The 26793-nt window shown below is 39.8% G+C and overlaps 4 protein-coding genes across 5 annotated transcripts; 2 read left to right on the top strand and 2 right to left on the bottom strand.

Moving 5' to 3' along the window:
- Nucleotides 1-3272: 3272 nt before the first annotated feature.
- kdm2bb (lysine (K)-specific demethylase 2Bb) lies at nucleotides 3273-16386 on the bottom strand. 2 transcript variants are annotated; one of them, XM_079551793.1, is made up of 21 exons: nucleotides 16214-16386; nucleotides 15306-15450; nucleotides 15157-15235; nucleotides 15043-15089; nucleotides 13839-14017; nucleotides 13647-13753; nucleotides 13051-13144; nucleotides 12766-12919; nucleotides 12511-12626; nucleotides 12230-12356; nucleotides 11804-12168; nucleotides 11633-11719; nucleotides 7239-7469; nucleotides 6949-7092; nucleotides 6773-6859; nucleotides 6312-6638; nucleotides 5160-6187; nucleotides 4903-5066; nucleotides 4166-4327; nucleotides 3804-4022; nucleotides 3273-3542 (listed from the first exon to the last, which is right to left on the bottom strand). In XM_079551793.1, the coding sequence occupies exons 1-21, from the start codon at nucleotides 16256-16258 to the stop codon at nucleotides 3361-3363; spliced, it is 4089 nt and encodes a 1362-aa protein (XP_079407919.1). In that variant the 5' UTR covers nucleotides 16259-16386; the 3' UTR covers nucleotides 3273-3360. The 2 variants fall into 2 exon arrangements, with proteins under 2 accessions (XP_079407919.1, XP_079407918.1); XM_079551792.1 differs by having other exon boundaries at nucleotides 6312-6646; nucleotides 6772-6859.
- A 147-nt stretch (nucleotides 16387-16533) lies between these two features.
- Nucleotides 16534-17845, top strand: orai1b (ORAI calcium release-activated calcium modulator 1b). The gene is made up of 2 exons (XM_079551795.1): nucleotides 16534-17127; nucleotides 17221-17845. Exons 1-2 carry the CDS (start codon nucleotides 17014-17016, stop codon nucleotides 17776-17778), a joined length of 672 nt encoding a protein of 223 aa, XP_079407921.1. The 5' UTR covers nucleotides 16534-17013; the 3' UTR covers nucleotides 17779-17845.
- Nucleotides 17846-18157: 312 nt separating this feature from the next.
- morn3 (MORN repeat containing 3) lies at nucleotides 18158-19569 on the bottom strand. The gene is made up of 5 exons (XM_079551794.1): nucleotides 19299-19569; nucleotides 19052-19209; nucleotides 18813-18972; nucleotides 18542-18726; nucleotides 18158-18449 (listed from the first exon to the last, which is right to left on the bottom strand). The coding sequence occupies exons 1-5, from the start codon at nucleotides 19441-19443 to the stop codon at nucleotides 18384-18386; spliced, it is 714 nt and encodes a 237-aa protein (XP_079407920.1). The 5' UTR covers nucleotides 19444-19569; the 3' UTR covers nucleotides 18158-18383.
- Nucleotides 19570-20545: 976 nt separating this feature from the next.
- tmem120b (transmembrane protein 120B) lies at nucleotides 20546-25708 on the top strand. Its single transcript, XM_079552002.1, has 12 exons — nucleotides 20546-20774; nucleotides 21244-21362; nucleotides 22566-22682; nucleotides 22775-22834; nucleotides 22909-23004; nucleotides 23077-23166; nucleotides 23243-23308; nucleotides 23378-23439; nucleotides 24611-24703; nucleotides 24919-24983; nucleotides 25138-25206; nucleotides 25294-25708. Exons 1-12 carry the CDS (start codon nucleotides 20691-20693, stop codon nucleotides 25408-25410), a joined length of 1038 nt encoding a protein of 345 aa, XP_079408128.1. The 5' UTR covers nucleotides 20546-20690; the 3' UTR covers nucleotides 25411-25708.
- Nucleotides 25709-26793: the final 1085 nt, after the last annotated feature.

The raw sequence follows: 26793 nt of genomic DNA on the forward strand, positions 1-26793 counted from the left end.
TCTACAAAAGAAAACTACTGCACGTCTGAGAACTTACACAGACATTCCCTTTATACCAAACATGCTCCTAATGATCAGTACAGACAGCAATGTGGGGTATCAAAAAAAAGGAGTTGAGATATTTAATGTCCCAGCAGGTCAGGTCTGAGGAGAAGTGTTTTTGGAGATATCTTTCACCAGTATCCCCTCACATGATGAAAACTGAGGCTTGTATGTTATTCTATTTCTTGAGTGGAGCGCAGTGTGGCTTTAAATGTCTAACCTATGAGACATGTACGAGATTTTTGTATATTTTTGTTTGTCTACTGTGTGTCCAGCTCGAAAGTACTGTAGGTGTTACTTTAACAAAGGAGAAGATATCGAGTCTGACAACGCCTGGTTTATTTTAACATATGCAAATAAAAATTGTTTTCTTGTCATCTTCTAACATGGATCTGTGTACACTTTGCTTGTGGTCTGTTTTTAAAAAAAAAACTTTAAAGTAAACTGCATATATGGTTACTAAATGTCTATTTTTACACTTGAAAGTTGGTAGTTTGAAATAGCTTAGAGGTTATGAAATAAAATGCATCTTTTCAGAATGTACTGGTTCTCTCATCACTTTGGCCACATTCACACTTTTTGTACGTCTTGGATTCAAATTTTAACAACGCATCTGTTTAGATTATGAGGTGAATAATATGGATTAACAGAGGTGGGTAGGAATCGGTTACATTTACTCGAGTCGTTTTACTTTTTGAGGCAACACTTTTATTTTGTACTTGAGTGAAATATTTGTTTTGTCCTTTCACTGTGACAAAAGCTTCATGTTGATGTGATAATAAAAAAAGTTTGCAATTCATGTACTTTATTTTTATTTACCTTTCGCTGTGTATTAGTTAGGAATTGTAAGATTGTTCATAATTTCATGTTTTTTTTGTGTCAGATTACACCACTACTTTTTTGAGACTTTTCAGATGATTTTCTACTCTTGCCCAACTCTACAGCCTAATTGTTTGGGAACTTTACCACTACCACTACTTGAACAAAAATATCATCAAGCTATGTTACTCTTACTTGAGTAAATATTTGGGATGCGCCACCCACCTCTGATGATATCTCTCACTCTGTATCTGATAACCTTTGTTGCTTTGTCTTTTTGTCTGTCCTGTCACGCGTTACAAACCCACCACCAACTGTAACCGGTCCATCTGTGCTGCTGTTTCTCTGAGATGTCACTTAAGGCAGCTACAGCATTATCAACAAGGTCACTCATTTCTTTAGAGCTTTATTTTCGAGAATGTTATACCTTTTTATTTTGGTAAACAACAAAAGATTGATTTATTCTACTCAATAAAATGCAGTTCTAGAATCAAAATGGTCCTGATCTTTCATTGTGCCTTCTTAGCAGTAGCAATTTGAATGAAGAAATGTTATCTTTATTTTTTAAGCGGCTGACAGGAAGTGACATTCCCCAGCAGTTTAACTCATAAAAAAAAAAATTGACTAATTTTCCATTGACTTAAAGGGACTATACAGAGTTTAAAAATGTTAAAATTAAGTATTTTCCTCCCCTACATGTTCCAACAATGTCCTAATGTGTAGAATGAGCCCAGATCTGTTCACCACAACTGCCTCTAAAATCCTGCGCTGTCACTCTAAACGGTGCCACTTTGGTCCGAAGTGCCGTCATGCACGAGCTTAATATAGAAGGTGCAGTTACATGTATGTCCTGAGGTGGCAGTAGTGAGTATAAAATGGCTAACTTGCATCTAGCCTCTTCAACATTGTCGGCACGGTAACAGTTTAAAATAATTTGCCTTCATCTATGTCACTTCCTGTCAATGTCCAATAAGGAAGTGAAACTATAATATACTATACTATGGCCGAACTAAAGAAAGCTGGGTGCCATCTTTAGTAAAATCTTAAATATAATCGTGTTAACTATGTTTTAGCAAAAACTGTGTCTAATGTGTCATATGCACTTAAGGCTATGGAACATGGGAAAGCAAATGCTAAAAGGGACTCAAAACTTTTCATTTCAATAGATTTAATATTTCAAAGTATGACATATCTTTTCCCTAAAGACTTTAAAAGTACAAAAACATGTTTATTAAAATATGATCCCGGTAACCAAAATGTAAACGTACAAATACTCAGAACAATGCAAAAACAACAATAAAAACTATCATCAGCAGCATTTCTGCACAGTTTAAATAGCAACAAACAATAAACAAGGCCAAAGGAAGCAAAGTAGTATCTAACTCAAAAGTGAAAAAATAAAATAAAAATATATACAACCAGTGTTGATCAGTTCAATTAAAGCTGACATAAACCAATATGTTAACAGTAAACATTCCTTTATTGTCACAGTTACATTTGCACAAATCGTTCAGGTGTAGCCTTTCTGAAAGCACACAACTGTTATGATGTGTGTCCTGTTTGAACCTGACCTTTAACCTACAGCTCACCATGACATTTATTCAAGAGCAGCCCTTTTTGTAGTGCATGTAAACGATTAATATTCTGTACTTGTTTATGGAAACACCTGAGCTCCTTGGAAAAGGCATTGAATTTCATTCTGAATGATTTGTGCCAATGTAAAGATCATTAAAAGTGTTACAGTAAGTTGAAAGTAAACACTAAAGACAAGTATACAGTGACTGTGTGGAGACATCTAATAGCTGCATGCAGAGCTGTGACTGTTCCTTTTACTAAGCACCTGTAATCAGGACAGACCGACTGCATAAACAACTCTGTTTACTACAGTAAATACTGACTGTTATTAGAGCTAGCTTTGCAAAAATATGATTTATGTACAACGTACACATTACAGTGCACATGTGAATACATTCATGTACAGTATTCACATCTGTCGTATCAGTGCAAATAAATGTTTGAATACCTCTCAGAGATATTTAGTCTCACGAAAAACATTCTGTAGCCTATTGAGAACAATATGCAGTCCCTTTGCCTGGTGCAGGAACAAATGCAATAGAGTAAAAACACCAAACCACAAGTTACTGGCCGATTATTTGGCAAAAATCTTTGCTGCTCCACCAGAAAAGTGTAATATTTATGTAGATTATAATTTTATTTAAACTTCACTGTACAGTATACACTGGTGTAAAAACACCTTCTGATATAAAAATATGACTCTATGACGCTGCATTAGAACAAAATAACAGTCTATGACCACCAGTGGATAACCATGATTCAGTACATTACATTACAAATAAATAAGTTAAGGTAAAGGTGCAAAGATTGTACACAATAACACAATTTTTTACAAAAACATTCAGCTTCGTTAGGAACTGGCCTTGTTCCAGTTCAGTCCTTCTAAAACGCAGTAGTCTGCTGCCCCCTTGTGGACAGTATTGTCTAGCTGATCTTTCGCAGTAGTTTTTCCTCTATCAGTTCAAACTGAACACTCACGGACATTTCTGCAATGAACTGATCGCAGCCCTCCTTAGTCACCTGTTTGCAGTAGCGCAGGTCTATGTGGCAGATGCTTCCACAGCGTTTGAAAAACGTCAGCGACTGGTCCGTCACTCTGTTGCACACTGCAATCAGAAACAGGTTGGATTAGAAAGATAAATGATGCCAGCTGGGTCCCACATTCTCTCAATTTACACACATTTTAAAATACAGAAAACATTGATATTGTGACTATTTAAGGTTTAAAGAGAGCGGGAAGACTGCTTGAGATGTACTACCCAAGTTTCTACATTGACCCAATAATATACTACTTTTCATTGTTTGTGAAAAGTAAGGTTTTATTTAATAAAAACTTATTTTTATGTAGGGTCCACCCAAAGCCTTACCGGACAGCTTAACGTCTGTGAGAGAGTCCCGGGTGGTGGTCCCGGCTGCCGTCAGGATGTTGACAGACTGGTCGGACACATGGTTACAGTAGCTGAGGTCCAGTTTGGATAAGAGAGGCAGGTAGTGGATGAGGAGCCGCAGTGAATTGTCTGTGATGTCCAGTCCTGCCAGACGCAGGTCCACCACATTACGCAGTTTACTCCTATTGTCCAGCTGACCTGTGCAACCACAAGATGAGAGGGTGATCTGACTTATAACTGTCTTAGTATAGATGAAGAGCATTAACTACAGCATAAATGAAACTTCCAATGAAACCTTTATTACAGAGTGCTTTAGCCTTAAATGATTAGAGGGCAGGTACCTGGCCTGTTGTCAGTCGGGGGCGACAGCATGTCTTTCATTTGAGCGTCCCTTAGTCCCTCCACCCACTGAACATCCAGAGTCCGCAGCAATGGACAGCTTGATGTGCAAAGAGCAGAGACAGCAACCCAGGAACATCCGGACAGCAGCAGCACACGAAGACCTAGTGGAAACCACAAAACAGATCTGTCTACAGGAAACATGGAATACATAGTCTGTGACCACAAAGTACTGGATTTTCCGGACTATAAGTCACTCCGGAGTATAAGTCGCACCAGCCTTGGCAACTACCTGGGCATGGAGGCGTAACTGCACCATTGACGAGCCTCTCCCGGCAGCACGTTGTTCAAACACCCATTTGCGAACTTGTTGCTCAAGCTGTGGCCATCGAGCTTTCTGCCTGCAATTAGCTATTTTTGTTTTCTTCATTGCAGTAAGAGTAACCTCTGCTTTGTTTTTCCCTTACTCCAGACTTTCTTTCTGCTACTCAATTACTGTTCATTTGTCATTATACACCTGTACAGGAGTAGCAGTTACTGGTACACAAACCTAGAGTGTCCTCTCGCGGCTGTCAGTGTGAAAATAAAAAGAATATTTAAGTCACACCTGAGTATAAGTTGCACCCCCAGCAAAAAAATACGGTAATACATTTGCATTATGCTTTCGCATAATATGTTGATTCTATTGCAGTCATAGAACATTCTTGTGATTTTACATTTATTTTGTAATAAGATTTACCTGGCAGTCTGTTGATGAGCCAGCTGAGCTGTTTCTTGGAGATGTTGGTCCAGCTGAGGTCCAAAGCAGCAGGTTGCCGGCGAATGATACCACTGAGCATAAGAGGAGTGATGGACTTGCACCTACTGAGATTGATGTGCTTCCACAGCCTCTTGTCACAACACCTGCTCAAATATAGATAGAAATAGACAGGCATGATTAGAAATGTGCGCTGTTGTCTAACATTGGCAAGGCTAGGCTCTGTGTTTGGCACTAACCATCTGTTCCAGGTACGGCACACGCGCATGCACACGCACAGGTCTTTGTGAGCCAGATGACTGAAAACAGACATCCACGCCTCTCGCCGCATCACGTGAGACTCATCATCATTCAGGGGCAGTCTGTCGGGCGGGGGGCTAATAGGAGGAGGACGTATCACATGGCGCTCCATTTGGATACATTTGGGTGGAGAGCAAGAGGGTGGAGGTCGGGGGCAGATGGGTGAGATTGGTGAGTTCCTATTCCATCCTAAAGGTGAGTAACCTTTTTGGTTCCCATTGATGTCCCGCCCTCTATGGCGCAACCAGTCCCCAAGGTCACCACTGCCATTGTTTAGGGGCCATTTTGACTTTTGGTCATTCACTTCATTTTCATGGTCTGTTTTGATTGGTCGATGATTTTGATTGATCAAACTGTCTTCTGTTTTCAGTGGACGCCTGTTTTGATTGGGCTGACCATCCTCAGTCTTAAGGCTCTTTCGGTTCTGACTCGTAGACAAGTCATCGGTTTTTAGAGGTTTTCGATTCTGACTAGTCACAGAATCCTCAAATTTAATATTTTTTTTGTTCTGATTGGCTGGGCTGTCTTCTCTCTTCAACAAATGTTCTTCAATCTTTGCAATGTCCCGGTTAAACTCCTTTTCTTTCATAGGACGCTTGCGTTGATGCCGAGCCTTCAGCTGAGTGGAGCTCTTGTCTTTTATGTCTGCCTGGTCAGCACTGGGCCCGGCTCTGGTGGTGTTTACAGCGAGGCGGTCACTGTTCCGCCCTCCTGGCATTCTCAGCAGAGGATTTAGGTATACTTTTGATTTGTCATCTGCACCCTGATCTTTGTGTCGTGTTATCGTCTCCTCTCCCTCCTCTTCGTCCTCCTCTTCATTTTTGTACTTTCTGTCTTTAAAATAAATCCTATTAGAGAAGAAATCATCTTCCTCATTATCTTCATGGTCATCCTCCAGATCATTCTCAGTCTTGATTTGACGAAGGAGTTTTGGAGACATTGAACCATCATGTTTCAAAGGCTTCTTCTGACAAAGAAACAGGAAACTTAAGTACATATTTGGGGAAACATTTTACAATGCTGATGACTTCCAGTAACAAATGAAAGTATATTAAATATATGATAAATGTTATATTGGTACACATTCATACCTTTTTTTTCATAATGACAGGTTCATCATTGGTGTCAAAGAGCTTCCTTTTCTTCCTCAGAGGATTGTCGTCCAGCCTTGGTCGGGTCGTGCTATCCAAAGAGAGCAGAGGAGGCCTCTTCTTTGGAGGCTCCTCATCTCTTCTCTTTGGGACGTCGTCCCGCTCTGCCTTCCTTTTCAAAAGAGGTGCTGCGATCATAGTGGTAACAGTCGCAGTCGCCATCACTGGAGAGTCAGACTCTTCTTTTTGGTCCCGGTTTAGCCGCGGCTCTTTCAGTAAAGACCCAGGGAGGTTTGATGCATATTTAAAACCTGGACCACGTTTTTGCTTTGAAGCCAAAAACGTAGAAAAAGAAGCAAGACATAATTCACCTAGTAAAGACTTGATCAATTTTGCGGAATAGACACTTGCAGATCTGACATTTATATTGAACACAACAGCAAATCAGTAAAGAGGCTTACTTTCCCTGTTTTCCCGGCATGGTTGCACTTGGGGCACTCCCAACAATTTGGTAGCTCATCATTAACAACTCCATTTGAGTCCTTAACCTTAAATACCAAAGACATGAAAAGATTTAGTCTAATTGTTGATAAAGCATCCAAAATTTACTAAAACATGTGCGATGGGAAAACTCCACCTTCAAACAGTTTGGATGCACAATCTCATTACATATAGAACACTCCATGAGCATCAGGTTAAACTTTTCCTCTTCATCTTCTACTGTGTCCTCTTTGCCTGCCTCTCCACAGACCAGACACACTGCAGTGTGAGGAAGGACCGGCTGAGAAAAGACAGGTTTTGTTAGTAAGAGCATTAACACAGACGCTGTTGTAAAGTAGAAATCTACAATGAAGGTTCAATCCGCTGGTCTACTAGTTGTTTTGTTTTACTTTGGCAATAACATTTTCATGCTCTCTTGAAACCTACTGCAATGCACTGTCTCATGATGCAGGACTGCTTCATCCGACCAGGTCCACCAAACTTCTTCATGTCTTTGCAAAAGTGGCATTCCCCACACTCAGTGCGGAGACACGCCTCGCACCTTCGGCACCTTGTTCTTCTTCTGCGTGCTCCGGAGGTGCCTCGACTGGCAGACAGTTTGACTGCTGAAGCTGGAGAAGCTGCCATCTTAGGTTTTGGCCGGTTCGGAGGCCGTGGCTGAAAGATTACAGAGAGTTTTAGGAAGAATTGACATGCACATAAATGCTAGTTAAATTAGTTTAATGAGGGAGAATGGCATAAATGCATTAATAATACATATTTCACCATTGACTATTTTTAATGGGCTAAAAATGAATTACAAGGTAATAAAAGTTTTGCAAAGCACAACACATGCTTTGTTTGTATACAGTACAGTAATGTTGTGCAAATGACTATTGATTCGTCCTCTATTAACTACCAAATCTTATTAAAAGCAAAACACTAGCATAATTTTAGAACTAATTTAAAGGGAGGTGGTTCAAGAGTGACAGCCTTTGCTCTTAGGGCAAAGCTACTGTCAGAGCCTTCATGAGACAGCATCGGAAAACAATGTGGATGCTCATTTGGTTATTTTAGTTTCAGCCTTACATCACCAGAGTGTATGGAGGCACATTATGCTGGCTGCTGCTGCTGAGGCACAGGATACAGGGGAAACAAACACATCAAGACTGTCCCTGAAGGCACCATCCAAATTTAGCATGCACATGCTTTGACTTCAAAGCAAAACTGCACTGATGGCAACATTTCACACATAAATCTGTAGGAGCTACTCTCCAATGTGGAGGGGGCACGTCATTATGTCGAATAGAGCTCCATGAAGTAGTTCCATCATTGATTCATTTTAATATACTCATACTCAATGCTTGTTCAAAAAGATAGGTCTTGAATTAGGAAGACAGACACAGCAAAAGGCTGCAGCGAGAGGAAATGAAGATGTGATTTCTTTAGTTACATCGGCAGTGCAGATTTTCCTAGCGTCAGCATAGCAACAGCTACGTCCCATTCCCTAACAGAACACTCTATGACACACGCACACTTGTAACCAATAAGATCTGTATTGAGGGACTCGCGCAGAAAGGCTCACATTAAAACATTTTCCCAACAATATTCCAAAGGTCCGCTGACACATGCAACCAAATAAGCGGCCGCCAGACAGGATTAGAAGGGTGGGGGTACTGGGGTGGAGGGGGGTAAATAGGCAATCTGGACTATTCTGCAGATATTCAGGAGATTATAGGAACCATGCCGGCACAAGTAGACAACTGGAGGGGGGGGGGGGGGGCTGGTGTTTACAATAATAATCAACAACAACTGTGATGAAAGTAAAGCAATGCAAGAAACACAGGACTTTTTTTTGTATTATTTACTACTGTATGAACAACCTGTGCCAGATTTCCAAAGGGTCACACAGGTGCACCTATCAAACAACTGTTGATCAAAACTATCTGTTTGGTTACAGCTGAAACACACATCAAGAGCAAAACTAAACATAATGGTTCTTATTGTTGCCCTACTTCTCATGCAACTGTACCATCTGCTCGGTGAGTGATCTGATCCCTGAAGCAACCGCTCTCCCACTGACACAGACTGACACGGCAGCAGAGGTTGTCAAGGTGCGAGTAATCACTTACATTTACACTGTAATGGGGAGTCACATAAACAATGAGTTGAAATCAAGAGTTACGGGTTGTGATTACTTATCGCGTAGCTGCTGTAACGTTTTGAGCTCACAGGTGTCACCGCTAATGAAGCACGTGTCACTGAATTGATTTTCCTGTCAAAAACACTGTAGATGCGAAGAGCCCGGACAAACTCTGGGTAAACAACAAGCTCCTATTGAACTCTACAGCAATTAAAGCAGTAAAGAAAACAATGCAAAATGGAATCTTCTTAAAAAATTCACAATGCGCAAAAATATGAATGTTTATAAATGTGTACTGTCATCTGTATTAGGACATTTTTGTAGTTGTAAACTTGAAAAAGAACTATATTGGCATCCTGAAATGATGTAAGGGGGTGTGGCTTATTTACATTAGCAAACCACTGTGTTAATCATGTGTAATGTAAGCGAATATACACAATGTCAACTCATTATGGGGTTTGTAATGCATGCACCTCATGCAATGGCATACAGTGTGCATTTTTAACCTGGCCAGGTCGTCATTGTAGATTGTAGAATTGGTTCTCATTTGAATTATCTGGCAAAATAAATAGTAAATAAAGTGTACTAAATAAAATATCCCACATGCGTGACTTCAGAGCCTTAACTCCAGTCACTAATCAATTCTAAATGTGTATAATGTAAACCCTTCAGATTTAGTGATATATTTTTGAGAAGATGAGCATACTCTATCTATTAAATCTGCTAAAACAAGCATACACATGCCTGATACCTAATTCACACAGAGCATTATACAAGCAAACAGCAGCAAAGGTGATCTAAATCTGTGCCACTCTCTTTACCTATTCCTCTCAGCCCTGGGGTGCATTACGAAGCTCTATCCTTTCAGAGCATTCCTTTAGTGGCCCTCTGCCTGAAGGGCTTTGGTGCTAACCTGCTCAGAGTCTGAGTCGTAGTCCTCATCATCAGCGCTCAGCGACATGGCCATGGCTGGTTTTTCACACAGCGTCCAGCGCACAGCAAACTGACATGGCTGCGCTCTCCTCCTCCTTTACTCCTGCTGTCTGGCCTCTATCGCCCTCCCTCCTGCTCCACAGCCCCACAATACCACAAGCAGATGTACAAAACACAGACAAGCCTGCCTCATTAACATGGACTGACTCCCAGGAAAAAAGGGAGTGCTGCTGGGAAGAGCTCAGCCAATCGGACGGCACAGTGCGCCTAAATATTTGTGAGCGGGAGCCAATCAGAGAGCAGAATGACAATGCAACATGGTCATATTCATGAGGATCACAGGGAGAGGATACAAGGCTGGGCTCAGCCAATAGAGCCAGATGGCATATCATTACAAAAGGCAAACACAAAAGAGGCCCAGCACCAGCAGTTGGCCAAAAGGGATGAATGGGGAAGATGCAGGACGTCCTAAAATACACAGAAATCACCGACTGACAGACACATTTAAATGCTGCTTTCACTGGTGATGTCATTATAGGTGGAAGGTTTTATGTAAAATAAATATATAAATTATATTTCCACCACAATGAAAGATAAATAAAATAAAATAATGATTAGATAGATAGATAGATAGATAGATAGATAGAAAGATAGATAGATAGATAGATAGATAGATAGATAGATAGATAGATAGATAGATAGATAGATAGATAGATAGATAGATAGATAGATAGATAGATAGATAGATAGATAGATAGATAGATAGATAGAAAGAATAAGAATGTGTATATTGAATGTGTTCATGTGTTTAATAAAGTGTAACTATGAGTCACAAGTGGGAGTCTAAAAATAAGTGCTTTGATTCTATCAGCGGCTATTTATATCATCATAGTAGAAATGAGTCACATCTCAGTCTTCAAATGTCCCTTCTCTAAACTACATATAATGCTGATCTTTATTCACTCTTTAAGTTCAGCTAAGCTCTATAACTAGAACTCTATTTCTTTAGAAAGACCGAATTCTAACCATGAAAGATTAAATGTGGCTCCAGTCTAAAAATAGATATTTTGGTGACACGTCTCTGTGTGTATTTTTGTCATGAAAGAATGAGGCAGTCTTGCCTGAACACTTACTGGTTGGCTGTTGCTGTACAGTGCATCATGACCAGTGATTATGTGTGATTATGCTGCAAAATCCAAATTATGCAAGAAAATCAGATGCTCCGAGGAATTAATAGAATGAGTTTTGAAGAGTGGGAGGAGGATAAGCCACAGAAAAACTGAGGATGTGTGAGATTCAGTGTTGTGAAGAAAATGGGTCACGTTTATCTCAATAAAGTAAAGTTTAAATATAGTAAATTATTATGAACAAGTCGTTATTAAGTACCAGTCTATATAGTAGGGCTATAGTGTGGCACAAACAAACACACCATTTGTTTCTTTATATTGATTTTTGATTGAAAAAAAACAAATAAAAAAAAGAAAATATATACAAGACAGACATTAAAAAATGTGTTTGTGTCTGAATTGTCTCCAAACTCAAACTCAGGTGCTGTCACTGCACCAGGAGGCTGTGACATGACGATTACAAAGCCTCATGAAGATTATTCAGAATCACTGAACTGTGATTAAGATTCAATTTGCCAAACTGCACAGCCCTATTATATAGTTATGACATAAATGTTGGAAAAAGAATGAAATAAGGGTAATAGAGAAGACCAATGAAAATGACCCATGTTTCTTTACGACACATGAGCTATGCCTACCGTGTTATTATTTTTAGGCCAATACACTACAGGAACTCCAGTTATGGCCAACTCTGAGTCATCGTCAGCGTGTTCTTCTAAGATGACCTGAGCAGTCAAAAGCAACAAAAAATCAAAAACATAAAACACTTCACATTTTGTTGAGCATTTTGTTGACTTGCTGTTTCATACCTTCATGGTTTCAAGCAGTCCCTGTGGATCCACAATTCCCTCTGGAACACACTTCTTATTTTCAGGAAGTGATTCAAGTTTTTCTACCAGTGTTTTGAGGCCAATTAGTTCAAACTCAGTTAAACATGTCAATTTAATCTTTGACTCATGGAGTGAAGAGTTCAATGGGGATTTGGGAAAATCTACAGAGTTAGAACCGGGATTGCAGCTGTCCTCAAAGTCCAGATAAAGAGCAGATCTTAAATGTTGAGCCTTGATGTTCCCAGGTGAACTATCCACATTCACTCTCTCATAAGAGTCCTCGATCATATCCTGGCTTCTCGAATCAGACAGGGGGCTGTCTATGTTTGCCCTGGAGTCGGGATCTAAAACAAATATACAAATTATGAGAACTGTGTGAGCATAAACAAACAATGCTTTACTCACCCAATAGTGCTGGTGCTTTTTGTGACTCGTGTATAAGGTAGGATCGTTTGGTAAGGCAGTACATGTATCTCTCCAGAACATACCAGCACATCTCATAGTAAAAAGGAAAGCGAAACTTGGAATTGACCTAAAAAAAATAGGCAAATGTTAACACACAATATGAAAGGCCAAGACAAAGCAGCCCAAAAGTAGCTAATTAAAAGTAAAAAAAAAAACTTGGGGAATAATGTGAGATCATGGGAAGTGTTTACAGTGTTGCATACATTTATGAGAGAAGCTACCTTGGTTCTGCTCTCTATCTCATGAATGGTGATCTGCATAGGAATGTTAAAGCTATGCAAAATGTTTCCTCCAAACACCAGTGTGTCCTCGGGAGTGTAGACGGCGTGGATCCAGCCTAAATCGCAGGACATCAATGATTAGAGATCACAAGATTGACACGCTTGGTTCATTTGTTCGGACGCTGTCATCGACATGTCCTCATCCCTGGGTTGAGATGATGTTTCTGAGGGCTTTGAAACGCACTGCAGACTCACCAGACGGGATAAAGAAAGTGTATCCTTGCTTAAGCTCTACTCTCTGGCATCCATCGGCTCGGTCGCCCAGAAAGATGTCACTCTGCTTCCCAGACAGAACCCAGTCCTCATAAAGGGTGAGATTATAAGAGGTTGGAGGGACCAGCCAGAACACCTGTCAACAGTTACCAACTCGTATACTCAAAACGGCAAAAGGAAATCCTGGCAAAATATTTATTTTGCAGGTGAATTCCTTTGATGAAAGGCAGAGATGGCAATGCACAAATTGCATACTGCATGAATCACCTTTTCGCCTTTGAAGACATGATACCAAACCGAAGTCCCGCCGAAATCAATGTGGAAATCCGTGTAGCAGCCCTTGACACTCATCAAACAATATCTATAAAGAAAGTGGAGGATACATAAAAGAGTAATTGCAGACAACAGCAAAAACTTGTCACATGCAGTACGTTATTCCTTAAATAAAGATTAAAGTAAGTGAAGTATATAATCCTGTTGACATGATATTGATTCATCTGTGTGGTTGAATTACCAAAAAGGGCATTGAGCTACATGGTTATTACAGCACACTATACATTTTAGGCTTTTCAGCAAAAAAGAACAGCCTGCAATAGTGATTTGTAGCCTAAAAAAAACCACAAGTGGATTCTGAGTGTAATAAATGCTTGATAGTAAGCGGCTGATTGGATGAGAGGCTCTGTGCAGTGAGACCACAGCTGTTACAAAACAACCGTCCACTGTGGAAGACTGCTGCCTAGCAACCATCAAGAGCACCATGTCGAGGCAGCGAATAAATAAAAGTAAATCAAGTATTTGCCACTGAAAATGCACATGGATATAAATACATACTGTATTCATTCAAACGTACGAACCGACCATACCTCTGCACTTTGGGGTATTTCATTTCTGAGATAACATTGGTTCCGTCAGTTTGCCTCTGTTTAAGGTCTGGAGGCCACATATTGTCCACCCAGTCAACTTGGTCAATCTATAAAATCAGGCAAAAATATTGAGATTTTTTTTACATTTATTTTTCTAATCTGATTCATCTTGGCAAATGATCATGCTCTTACCACTGTGGGCCTTTTGATGAGGTGTTCCAGCTTGGTGTGGCTGAACTCTAAACTAATAACATTAAAGAGCTTATCTCTCTCTTCCTCTGGTGTCTCATAATAGCGGACAAATTGGGCCATGCTCATCTCAGAGCCTTTCTGGGTGCTCACATCCATCACATCCACAGATCGACGGCTCCCTGTGAGGCAAAAGAGAAGATGGATATTTCTCATTGTTTATAATCAATACACGTTTTACGCATGTATTTAAGTCTATGATCTACTGTATGCAGTTCAGCCTTCCCCACTAGATGGTGCAAACATGTTGCCACAGTTTCAGTAAAGTGTTTTGAAATTGTACAAAGCTTGGTTCGACATTAGAAGAGTTAATTTGCAAAAACAGATAAGTGCTATTGACCTATGTTTGTAAATGTCCTCTTACATAGCAGTGTTTTTCATAAATGTCAATCAATGTCAACTTTCTTTGTATAGCACATAATACTATACAACATTAGGTGCCCAAAGTGCTTCAAATACAAACAAAAAAACACAATACACACAACATAAAAAAGGGTTTAAAAAAGACACATAATAAGAGTTATAATGTAGGGCTTTAATCAAACGCCGATGCAAACAAATGTGTTTTAATGGCGGTTTTAAAGGTTTCTAAGGTTAGAGCAGCTCTAATGTTTTGGGGGAGACTGTTCCAGAGTTTGGGAGCGGCAGCCCTTTCTCCTCGTGTCTTTAAACAGGATCTGGGCACATTCAAGCACAGCTGATTTGTAGACCTCCCTGATCTGACTCCCTGATCTGAATGGACAAGAGTTCAGCGCGATACTCAAGGGCGAGATTCATTTGAATACAACCATCAAAATCTTAAAGTCAACCCTGTGGCTGACAGGGAGCCAGTAGACGGAGGCCAGCACAGGGGTGATGTGCTCCCGCCTCCTTGTTCCTGTTTCAGTGCCATAAACATATAATTAAAGTCACTTGTTGTTAATCATCTGTACAATACAGGAACAAATAGGTATCTGCTTTTGCAATTGAACTCTTCTTTGAACCAGCAATGCAGTAATTAGACTAAAATGTACTTTTAGAATTGAAACAGGAACCTATTCAACTTTCACCATCAATTATGGCCTGAGAGAAGATTATTATTATTATGTTATTATGTAGTTTCTTTCAGACTTCCCCACTCACAAAAGATTGTTTTTAATTTACTTACCAACCAGACCTTTGATTTCACTGACTGTGAACTGTGGTTCAGGCATTCTGTATGAACAAAAATGTTGGTTACAAAGATGCATTTTCATTTGGGACATTTTTAAGAAAGCCTTACCTAATCCCTAACCCATCTTTCTCTTTGAAGATCAGAGGTTTTCTAAGACCTTCCTTTTGCACATACTCATAGGTAAAATCTGAAAAAGAAAGAGAGAACACTGTAAAAGAGTCGATTTGTGGATCTGGCAGCTACAGTATATTGCGTACCTCTGCCATCCATGTAGTGTACGAAGTGTGAAGTGTAGATGTCACAGACAAGTTTCTCCTCCACATTGAAACCTCTAATATTGGCAATTTCTTCTACATCAGATGGATCATCATTTTCATCATACATCCTCCGGCAGATGGAACGCTGACATTAGCAACAAAATGAATTACCTTTAAGTGTGGTCATAGCAGCACTGCTTTATGGTTCTCAAAGTGGTGCACCATAGGCGACCACATAAGGAACATATGATGGCACATTGAGCAGAGGCTGATTTTTGATTCAAGAACCCAGCCGTCAATCCCTTTGGCATTTTTTTTTTTTTATTGGCCTACTACTAGATCCAAACCAGGTAGGCAACAGAAAAGGGAGTAAACACATGCACTAACTCAGGTCTATAATTAGCCAAAGCCATGATTAACAGAAGTAATCTCGAAAGGCAAAAATCATAAGGAAAATTACACAGAATTACAGAACAGCGTTTCAAAACAATCAGCCAATACAAGTGGTGAGCACAGTTTGAGAAGGTCTAAGCTGAACATTTATTAGTAAATTAAGGTGTTTGAATCTGAAGACCTGGTATGGTTGAAATATTTACCTCATTCATGACTTTGCTTGTTCATAGCTTTTAAACTGTTCAATGCCATACTGTTATTTACAAAGTTTAATCTGATTGTCATATTCTATGTTCATTCTTAGCCAAAGGCATATTATGTTCATAGGAGCATTGCAGAGTAATCTGCTCTGATATTGTGCATGGCTTTGCTCGCTTCTGCCTTTAAGTTACACTGTGTGATAATGAGAGCGCAATACTGATGTAAAGGTTAGCATAGCTACTAATTAGCAGCCAGTGTCGTTTCTGAAGCTAACGACAGGCTTCACGTATGACTTCAGGGAGGATAGTACACACCAGCCTGCGTCCAGACTCAGCACACGTTTCCGTAGACTGGGTCATCTTCCTTTGTGAACGGCGCCCAGGGTCTCAGCTTTGGAAAACCATGTTGGTTTGCAGAAAAGTTAAAGCCACACTTAGCACGCTTTCCAGGTTCAAAACAACGGAACCATGTTTTTGTCTATTACGTCACCACCTGGAACCAAAACATTGTTGGACAGCGTCACAAGACACGGACTCATCTTGACTGCTTTAATCTGGACGCTTTTCATCCCCGATACATCATCGTCACGTTGGTCAGGCTTCGTTTGTGTGGACTGTATTACGCTATTTTGTATTTTCTCACAAAACATAGCGTGCAATGAAAAGTTAGGCTTGTTTTCATTCATTGTGACAAGTGTGGCTGCACATGTGTAAAGGGTTACGTCGGTGAACGTAAGATCTATGGCACGTTTAAGATAACAAACACGCAACAGGATATTCACTGGTTACAGATTAAAGAAGAAGATTGAACCACTCTGTTGTTCTCTGTGGTTCTGGTTATTACTATGTAGCTAGCTTGTTTTAGCGGATGTTCCTTTGGGCGCAGAGGATTGTGGGAAATGTAAGGTGCAGACAACACTGTCGGTGCAGCACGCTGTGAACTGCTGTGAACTGCTGCTGCCGCTGGTAGTGGAAAAAATAGCTTTCTCAGTCGGCCGGCAAGGTTAAGTGTCTTGTCAGTGTAGTCTGTTAGCATGCCGAAAGTCTGCTTTCGCTAAACCTAACAAGGTAAACACGCTTCTTCGATCCGTTGGCTGTTTAATGAGAGGCACAACATGAGTCTTAGCGAGCATTCACTACAGGCACTGTCCTGGAGAAAGCTCTACCTCAGCCGCGCTAAACTGAAGGCTTCAAGTCGCACATCGGCGCTGCTTTCCGGATTTGCTATGGTAATATTCTCTAAAACTTCACATTTGGTTGAATTATGTATCATTGTCTGTTGCACACATGTCTATTAATGTTGCATGTGCCCATGATTTTAGGTGGCCATGGTGGAAGTACAGCTGGACAACAGTTACCCTTACCCTCCTGCTCTGCTTATTGCCTTTAGTGCCTGCACCACTGTGCTTGTAGCTGTTCATCTCTTTGCTCTTATGGTCAGCACCTGTATCCTGCCCAACATAGAGGCCGTGAGCAATGTCCATAACCTGAACTCTGTGAAGGAATCTCCACATGAGCGGATGCACAGACACATTGAACTTGCATGGGCTTTTTCAACAGTTATTGGGACCTTGCTGTTTCTGGCTGAAGTGGTGTTGCTTTGTTGGGTCAAATTTCTGCCAATCAAACCCAGCAAATCTAGCAACAATACGGTTTCATCTGGTGTCGCCGCTGCAATCACCTCCACTTCTATTATGGTTCCATTTGGGTTGGTGTTCATTGTTTTTGCTGTGCACTTCTATCGCTCCTTAGTCAGCCACAAGACTGACAGACAGTTTCAAGAGCTCGAAGAACTATCAAACCTTACCAGATTACAGAATGAGCTGGATAACAGAGGAGACTCTTCTATTCTGCAATCTGCATCCTCACATTTCCCTTAGAAGAAAGAAACAAAGCACCTCTTTGGGTTGCTTGAGGCCACTTTTTACATATTTGAAAGGTTCATTTTAAGTTTTTGAGTTGGATTCTGGATTTTTAAATGTTAGCTGAAAGACTGAATTTATGAAGTTGCCATAACATATAACTAGTGTAAAAAGTCTTAACTTAGTTTTTTTTATATAATAACTTTCTGTAACAGAGAAGACCTGGAATATGTTGACTGCCTGCTTTTGCTCTTTCACAAGAACTACTGATTTTTATTATTTTATGAACCACATAACTTATTTTCGTTGCCCTTGTATTATACTGTGTATGTGATTCTAACAGTTTGCTATTTTACTGCATGGTGTTTGCAAAGAATTACAAAATGTGTGAAACTTTTTAAGCACTTCCGACGACACAAAAACGTGGTGTGGACAAAATTGACTTAAATGTTTTGCTTTTGAACTATTAATCATTAAAATATTTATCATATAAGAGAGCAATAGTAGAGAGGAGTGAAGGACTGGTTTTTGCACCATTAAACACACACACATATTCTGACAGAAATACATAGGGTGTAGACCTTGCATCTTTTTGCCTGGGATTTTATTCTCGAGCAATGTCCTCAAAAGAGATCAGTGTAGGCCAACTGGGCTTCGTTTAATACTGCTTGCATATCAGCCAGTTGCAACTAAAAAGAAAAGTAAACAGATTTTATCAACATTTGAGTTACAATTTAGGGAACTTTTTTCTGTCAAATATCAACTATTTGAAATCATGTACCTGTGGAATCTGATATTTTGGAGGTCTGGGTACTTCGTTTTTCTCTAAATCAGACAGGGTACCACATTTTGGAATCCCATCCAACCAAAAGCCTTCGTAAAGCTGCCCTTGGCCAGAGTAGTAGAACTTTCCATAGCCACTCTTCTTTCCATCTCTCCATGTGCCTTCGTACCAGTTTCCTTTTGCTTGCACATGAAATGAGGTACCAGTAAAAAAGAACGATTGAAGGCAGCAATATTTTTCATTTTGTGATATTTTTATTTTAACTTACCACATTGGAACTTGCCCTTTCCGTGATTCTTGTCCTTCCACCACTCTCCCTCATAGATATCTCCATTGGCGTAGTGCATTGTTCCCAAACCACAGCGGGTATCCTCACTCCACTCTCCCTCATAAACCGATGAACAATTGTAAAAGAATGTCCCAAAACCCTGTTGAGGCACATTGTACAGTATTATCTGCTTCATATCTCTGTGTGCTGTGCCATCAGTATAGACTAGTCCTGCATACATGTTTCTTTCCATTTTTCCACTCGCCGAAATACTTCCTTAGATATGCATTGGACTGTGGATTAAGAATGCTATAAGTTCCGTATCCGTCACGCTTTCCAAATTTCCATTCTCCATCATATATTGCACCGCCTTTTTTCCAAACTTGAATCCCTTTACCTTGGGAAAGAACACACAAAGTAATGCTAGCCTGACGTTCTATATGCAAATTGTTGATTAGATCAAACAAATGAGTGCATCATTCTCACCATGCTTCTTGTTGTCTTGCCATTCTCCCGTATATTCATTTCCAATGGCAGAATAAACAGTGTGCCTCAGTCCACATTTTTGGGCCTTTTGGGCCCACAGTGTGGACAGTGGCTGTTTTTTCTGAGTCGGTCGCAGACTTTGCATAGTGTTAGAAGTCAGGGGGACCCCTGTGAAAAAAGAAGCTTTTAGAGCTGTGACCAGAATGATAATTATTCATGTTCGACGCCAAAACTAGGCAGACAAGAAAAGCAGTGGTGAAGTAACGAAGTACAAAAGCAAAAGAAGTGTTGTACTTAAATTAATTGTTTTTACTTTTCTTCACTACATTTTAAAGCCAGTCCACACTATGAAGTGGATTAAAAGTTAAAGTACTTTGAACACATTAACCTTTGCTTTGTTCTCAATGTAAACAAAATGAATTAGGTGTATAATAGTTATAGCAAAGTAGATCTGAACAGTAGTCAGTGGCTCAACTTCAGTTTGACCTGGTTACTAGACCTGGTTTAGTCCAGGTCTAAACCTGGCTTGATTGAAAAATAATGCACTTGTAATTAAATGGTTTTCCAAATATGTGTAATTGGTATTTATTTATTTTTCTTTGGTGCATTAGAAGGTGGATAGGCTAGTTACTTTTCAATGTAAGTAGAATTTTAATCTCAGCTACTTTTAATTTTTTTCTCATGTCTGTACTTTTTCTACAAATTGAGCGCTCGGTCTGAAAAAAAGAGCCAGGCCAAGAAAATAATCGTATTGATATTATTAACTCATACATTAACTGGGTAGATGAGTCGCAGGTTCATGCCGCACTGACTTTTAGGCAAATGCTAGTGAAGTAGGCTATAACGACGAATTACACCAAATTACACAATACCTTAAAAAGTCTGTCCCGGTGGATGAATGCCTCAACCCAACACCCAAGACTCTACTCTACAGGGTACATGTTATATACTTAAATGGGTGCAAACTAAGCTAAATCTACGCGAACATGTTGTTACTGTTCGCAGTTTGGAGAGTCGACCCTCACGGGGAAGTGTACGCCGTCTCTTAGCAACGGCTATGGCCTACGTGTAATTCAAAGACGCTCGGCAAAGTTTGATTCAGTTATAGCAGATCGCTTTCCTGCCTCCAAAAGTGATGGCGTCAGCAAGCCTTTGGTCTGCTTAAGCGTACGTATTGGCCCATTCCTTCAGAGCACATGTATTTTATAAAACTCTGAAGTCTTTTTTCAGTGTCATATGTCCATGATGTCCACTCATCTCATGATTTACGGACCACAGCGCAGGGAGCTGTGCGCATGCGTACGGCGACCCGGTAAAATCTCGTGCGACTCAAGTCTCGGGTCCCGGTTGTTGCTACATACTCTGCTCTGCTAAATACTCTGCTCCGCTTCAATGGTCTGCTCCGGTGCCACAATGTCAAAATCAAAGTTTCAAACTGAATGGGAGGAAATTGACGAGGAATACCAACAATTGCAGGTAACTGGCTTTTGTAATGTGCGCACAATATTAGAATTTGGACTCACTGCAAATGTTTGTAGGAGGTTAGCCTCTGTTAGTGTGGTTGACTTCTCTTTGCTCCAATCGTGTAGCTCGAACGCAGTAGACGATTATTCATTCATTACAGTGTACTTTGAAAGTGACATTTTGCCCAAAAATATGAATAATTGTGATGAGCTGTAAAAGTAAATGCCTTTTTATACATTTTGATCTTTCCATGCATTATTTAAACCAGATCTTACGCTCTTTATTTCACGCTATTTTAAAAGGATCATTTTCTCTCAGTGGGGATAAGTTATACGCATATCTCGCCTAAAATCTGCACTCTCTTGTTAGCATACTGGCTAGCTGGACAATCTGTAATGTCTGAACTAACATTTGTGCTTATGCTCCCTTCAGCTGCATCACAATGCACGATTATGTTTGTCTTCACTTTATGTCCTTCTAGGAAACACACAAAACATACAGACAGAAACTTGAGGAGCTCACCAGCCTTCAGACCTCCTGCAGCAATGCCATCAGCAAACAGAGAAAGAGTCTGAAGGATTTAAAACACAGTCTAAAGAGGTAGGTTTAGTGTTCATCCATGTGTCTACTCGTAGTGGGCAGTTTTGACCATCTCTGTGTTTGACCTCTTAGCCCTGGTGTGTGCATCATGGTAAATGGTTAATGGTCTCAACTTGCATAGCGCTTTTCCACCTACATTAGGCTCTCAAAGAACTTCTATGCTGTGGTTCTTTACCTTTTTTAGTTGCCACCCCAATAAGGAAAATATGCCTCCCCTATGAACAAAACAAGTACATTGAGAAAAACTATATATAGCTACATTGAAGGGAAATGAAATCAAGTACATTAAATACGTGTTTAGCCCACACAAACAATGCTATGGGTTATTTTGTATCATTTAAATCAGTAAAGCATGACAAATTCCTTTTGAATATAGTAAAATATAATTATTAAGGGATTTTTGGTTGGATAAGGGGGCCACGACACTCTGGAGTTTGGGAAGGGGTCAGGAGAATGTTAAGTTCTTCATGCAGTGTTGAACCAATGGAGATTATACAATAATATAGTGTAAAGTACTAACCTGGCTAACGCCATGCTGCTGTGTGCGCTCGAATCATTTCGAACTGCACAGCAGCCTGGGGACCATGGCCGAAATTTTTGCATGGATTTGGGAACCAATCACAGAACGAGGAGGGACGGCAAGACGATGACGCGCTATTCGATATACGGAAGCTTGTAGTTTATTTACGGATAAAAAATAAAACGTTTTTTTACGGATCAAACATGACCGCAGCAGACGCGATGGTATTTTTCAATCAAGCTTTAGACCTTGTTCTAAATAGTTTAGCTCAAAAGTTTACAGCGGGTACGTCATACGTCATCTCATATGATGATACCATTGGCTGTGGCTACTGCAGACGCATGACACATTCGTAGCGCCCAATAAACGGCTATGAACTATCGTAAACCACACCTCTCCTACGAGAAAATGAATTGGTGGTCCCCAGACTAAATATCACTTGTGATTTGAGTCTGGTGTTAGCCAGGCTAGTAAAGTACTCCATTTAGTGTTACATTTAGGTTTCGTACCATTGTTTGACATATTTTCCAGTAGTAACCCAACACTTAAGTTGTTACGATTCCCTTTACTTTAAAAAAAAATGTTTTGGCCAATGTTCCTTTGTGGACGTTGTTCGTGTTCAGTTTATAGCATTCGATGTCCTACTGTCTGATTAATCTTTCTCTCATTGTTCTTTGTCCCAGAATTGCTCAAGCGTCTGAGGAGAAGGAACTAAAGATCCTTGATGACATTCAGACTCAAATCAAAGAGCGAGAAAATGTGTTTTTTGATATGGAAGCATACCTGCCAAAGAGAAATGGGTCAGTTCTTTTAAACCTTTCTTTTTTGTCAGGTTTTCATGCCAGGCTTTTAATTCTGAAAGATTGATTTGGTTGTTGTTTTTCCCCTTCAGGCTGTATCTAAATTTGGTTTTAGGGAATGTGAATGTCACGCTTCTCAGTAATCAGGCAAAGTATGAACAACACGTCTGTCTTTCAATGTTGATAAACTTTTACCATCTAAAAGCCTGTTTCTGTTTTTACACAGATTTGCGTATAAAGATGAGTACGAGAAATTTAAACTTTATATGACAATAATTCTAATGTTCGGAGCCATAACATGTTTGTTCTTTTTAAACTATCGGTAAGTGGCGCATGCACACACTTTTAAATTATAAACTATTAATATCATAAACCTTTTCTCTCTCTTTCTCAGTGTTACTGATGAAATCTTCAACTTTTTACTTGTATGGTACTACTGCACCTTGACCATAAGGGAAAGCATTCTCATGAGTAATGGCTCTAGGTTTGTAAAAGTAGCATTTTAATCCCGGTGATCAAATGTGTATTTTGTGCTTTAATGATCTATTTCTATTCATCAGGATAAAAGGATGGTGGGTCTCTCATCATTATGTGTCCACCTTCCTCTCAGGTGTCATGCTCACATGGTGAGTAGCTGTGCCTTACATGTGTGAGTCCAAATGCAATCTGTTGAAATGACTTCATGTTTTGTGCAGGCCAGAGGGACCAATGTATCAAATGTTCAGAAGCCAGTTCCTAGCATTCTCCATTTATCAAAGTAAGTCATTGTTTTTAAAATGCTAATACAAAGTCAGGATCAGTATAACCTATTGAAACCACTATTTAAACTGAACATCCGTATGTATAATAAACAAGAAGTGTAGAGCTCCACTCATGTGCATCATACTTATGTCGACATTCCATTAGGACTGAACCACACCTCATCTGTGATGAATTTGTGACCAGGTTAAAATGAAAATCCAACCAGTTTCTGAAATTCCCTCAAGTGCATGCTTCTTAAAGATGCATTATGCAACTTTTTATCAGAAAAAAAAACCCAAAGTTGATATTTGTTCGTATTTGACCTTGTAGTGACCAAGCGGCTGCATGAGTGGTTTTCATGGTGCCTTTACTTTCCATCACAGTGGTCTCTACAGCGCTCCAGGATCAATTGTTTAGTAGGTTTTCTGGTGAGAGAATCTGTCAGCGTTGAAAACCTTCCAAACAATTGATCCTGGAGCATCTGAGACTGATGGAAAGTAAAGGCGCCATGATGACCACTCATGCAGCCACTGGGGCACTACAAGGTCAAATACACACAAATATCAACTTTGTTTTTTCACGTCAAAAGTTACATAATGCACCTTTTTAAGCTGATGCTCACAACAAGCTTATTTTCAGAATTGAAAGAATATCCAGTGAAATGTTACTGCTCTGATTGTAAATCTATACTTAATACACAATCATCTGAAGTCCTTTTTTTTTATATTAAAAGTTGAATAAAAAAATGTGTGGCAATTATGTATTTCAAATTGTTTTCACTGCTTATCACAAAGCAGAAGTGAGGTTACGCATCATGCATGAAGTGCATACAGCGTATCACATGCGTCATGTCATGGTAAGATGCTCATGATACTGCATGAGCATGTGACTTTTCAGGTTGAACTGGTCCAATCCAATTGGTTTGTTTAAGTATCTTGGATGAAGTTTTCTTCAACAGATGTAAATCAGATTCTATCAATGCAAGTTCTTTTTAAAGCACTTTACAGTCACTTTATCAGTCGATGTGACAAGGACTTGCAAATCAGTCAATAACATGTAATCACATGGATCCGCAGATGTAAAGCCACACTCTACACGTCCTGTACATCCTATGAACATATATTTGTCAACATCAACATTAGAGTACAAAATTAAAGCCATTGTCATATGCATTTGTTCTTGTACAGGTTTTTTACAGTTCCTTCAGTATTATTACCAGAGTGGCTGCTTATACAGGCTCCGAGCTCTGGGGGAGAGAAATCAGTTGGATCTCACAGTGGGTACGATGTTTTTCTATTTTTGGTTGAACTCTCAAGCCATCTGCAACACCATGTGAGAAATATAGGCTAAAGGGCGACGGTACAGACAGTTAACATTAACAGTAACATGAGTTGAGTTATCTCTAACGATTTCAAAGGTCAGATAGTTAATAGTGGATATGTAAACAGGCCATTGTGGTGGAGGGTCTCAAGGTCACTGTTCCTTTTCTCTCCAGAGGGATTCCAGTCTTGGATGTGGAGAGGCCTTACTTTTCTCTTACCGTTCCTCTTCTTTGGCCATGTGAGTTTGCAATGTCATTTATTTCGGTATACCCCACAGTTACAGTTGTGGTGACTGCTGCACTGTACCTGCTGGAGTATTATCAAGTGTAAATGTGCATCTGAGGGCAGTTTACTATTACACTGTGAAAGATAATGCCTTCTCTTCTCTTCAGTTTTGGCAGCTCTACAACTCGGTGACCTTGTTTCGCTTGGCACAACATAAGGACTGTAAAGAGTGGCAGGTGAAGTCTTTTGCATGAGCTTTACAAATACTGTTTAGGGAAGTGTTCCGCGTTGTTTGGACAGACCTGTCATTATTATTCTTTCAGGTTTATATGCTGGCGTTAACATTTCTAGTCCTTTTCCTGGGAAACTTCCTCACCACCCTGAAAGTTGTTCGCCAAAAAATTCAGAAATCTCCGGAAAACATGCAGAAAAATGAGTGATGATGGACCCCCTCTTTGTAAGGCCAGTAACTTCTGAATCAACAATGCACAATCAAGTGGCAGTCTCATGTCTGCATGTTTTGGTCGGGAGAAGAACAACTAAAACCACTGTCTCAGGTTTGATGATGGCAACAGCGTCAAGCCCAAAGCGGCGATTGTCTAGTAGCTTTTGCTTTATTAAAACTATTGGTGTTGCTGCAATGTCAATCATCAAAGGAAATGGCATCCAGCTAAACTTTACTTCATCTTATACAGATGTAAGGTGGGCATCATTTGTGGAATTTGGGTCAGTGCATGAATTAGTGCAACTAAAAAAGGACAAATGGTGTGAGTTGATATGAATTGCCTTTGATGACCCGAGTCTGTTGTGTACATACTTCTGTGAAGTGCTAAAACTGAAGCTCTATTTCCAAACAACATTTTATCAGAATGCATACATTTGAATTCAAAGAAAGGAAACATTGTTATTCTACTAGCATTTGTTAATGCTGAAGCTTATTATATGTGGGTACAATACAATATGTGTGGCATACAGTGAAATGCAATGGATTATTGTAACAAATGCATTGTTATCTGCAATCTGTTGTATAAAATCTAGCTCCTGTTTAAACTTGAATTCATACCTTTTGATTTGTAACTTTTGTTCCTGTATTGAAAGAAAAGTGTACATTTTATTTCTACCTTATGGAGATGTGTACAATGCTTTTGCTAATGTACTGTGAGATATAGGACATTAAAACATTCATTCACTAGAGCAACACACTTGTGACTGGACTGGGTTGTATGAGTCTCGCTCTCCTTATCAAAACTTAAGACAGTTATTGGCCGCTTTAAACTCTGGACACGTGGCGTTGCTCTTCTCATTTAGTGTCAGAATAGTCTTTATTCTGGGCTGGGATGAAACTACCCAGGGTGTGTTTTTACGCCTCTCACAAACCATCGTAAAACCTTGTGTTTGAACAGTTTTACATCTTACATCTGCTAAATTGCCATTACAACAGATACATCCTGGACGGCCGGGAGCCTTTACAAACAAACCTTTGAGAAACTGCAGCACGTGTTTTAAGACTGAGCACTGCCTGGAGGTGACCTGCAACACACCGTGTCCATTTGCAGTCAATTGATCATTTACACATTTAAATTAAAAACATTTCATCTCAGGCGTCTGTTTTTTTTTTTTTTTTAAAGCTTGCCATGTCCCAGCAACTTGTTTAACACTAGTGGGCGCCATTGTAAAAGATAAATGACTTGTGTGTTGTGTTTCTGCTCCCTTCACATCCAATTAGTGTTTGCTGTTTTATAATTATTGTACAATTGTAAAAGGGAAAACGAGACACCCAATAGATAAAAAAAAAAAAAAACATATTTATTCAACTTTAAAAA

Source organism: Gobius niger (genome assembly GCF_951799975.1).
Source record: "Gobius niger genome assembly, chromosome: 2".
Lineage (NCBI taxonomy): Eukaryota > Metazoa > Chordata > Actinopteri > Gobiiformes > Gobiidae > Gobius > Gobius niger.

Coding starts and splice junctions, on each gene's coding strand:
- kdm2bb (XM_079551792.1), bottom strand. CDS start 16,258: ATGACCCAGTCTACGGAAACGTGTGCTGAGTCTGGACGCAGGCTG. Junction 4,328..4,902: donor GCTCATCAACAGACTGCCAG/GTAAATCTTATT, acceptor GGTTTCCACTAG/GTCTTCGTGTGCTGCTGCTG. Junction 4,023..4,165: donor CCCGACTGACAACAGGCCAG/GTACCTGCCCTC, acceptor GTGGTTGCACAG/GTCAGCTGGACAATAGGAGT.
- orai1b (XM_079551795.1), top strand. CDS start 17,014: ATGAGTCTTAGCGAGCATTCACTACAGGCACTGTCCTGGAGAAAGCTC. Junction 17,128..17,220: donor TGCTTTCCGGATTTGCTATG/GTAATATTCTCT, acceptor CCATGATTTTAG/GTGGCCATGGTGGAAGTACA.
- morn3 (XM_079551794.1), bottom strand. CDS start 19,443: ATGCAAAGTCTGCGACCGACTCAGAAAAAACAGCCACTGTCCACACTG. Junction 18,973..19,051: donor GGAAAAATGGAAAGAAACAT/GTATGCAGGACT, acceptor GTGCCTCAACAG/GGTTTTGGGACATTCTTTTA. Junction 18,450..18,541: donor CAAAATATCAGATTCCACAG/GTACATGATTTC, acceptor TTTTCTTTTTAG/TTGCAACTGGCTGATATGCA.
- tmem120b (XM_079552002.1), top strand. CDS start 20,691: ATGGTCTGCTCCGGTGCCACAATGTCAAAATCAAAGTTTCAAACTGAA. Junction 21,363..22,565: donor TTAAAACACAGTCTAAAGAG/GTAGGTTTAGTG, acceptor TCTTTGTCCCAG/AATTGCTCAAGCGTCTGAGG. Junction 23,005..23,076: donor TTGTTCTTTTTAAACTATCG/GTAAGTGGCGCA, acceptor TCTCTTTCTCAG/TGTTACTGATGAAATCTTCA.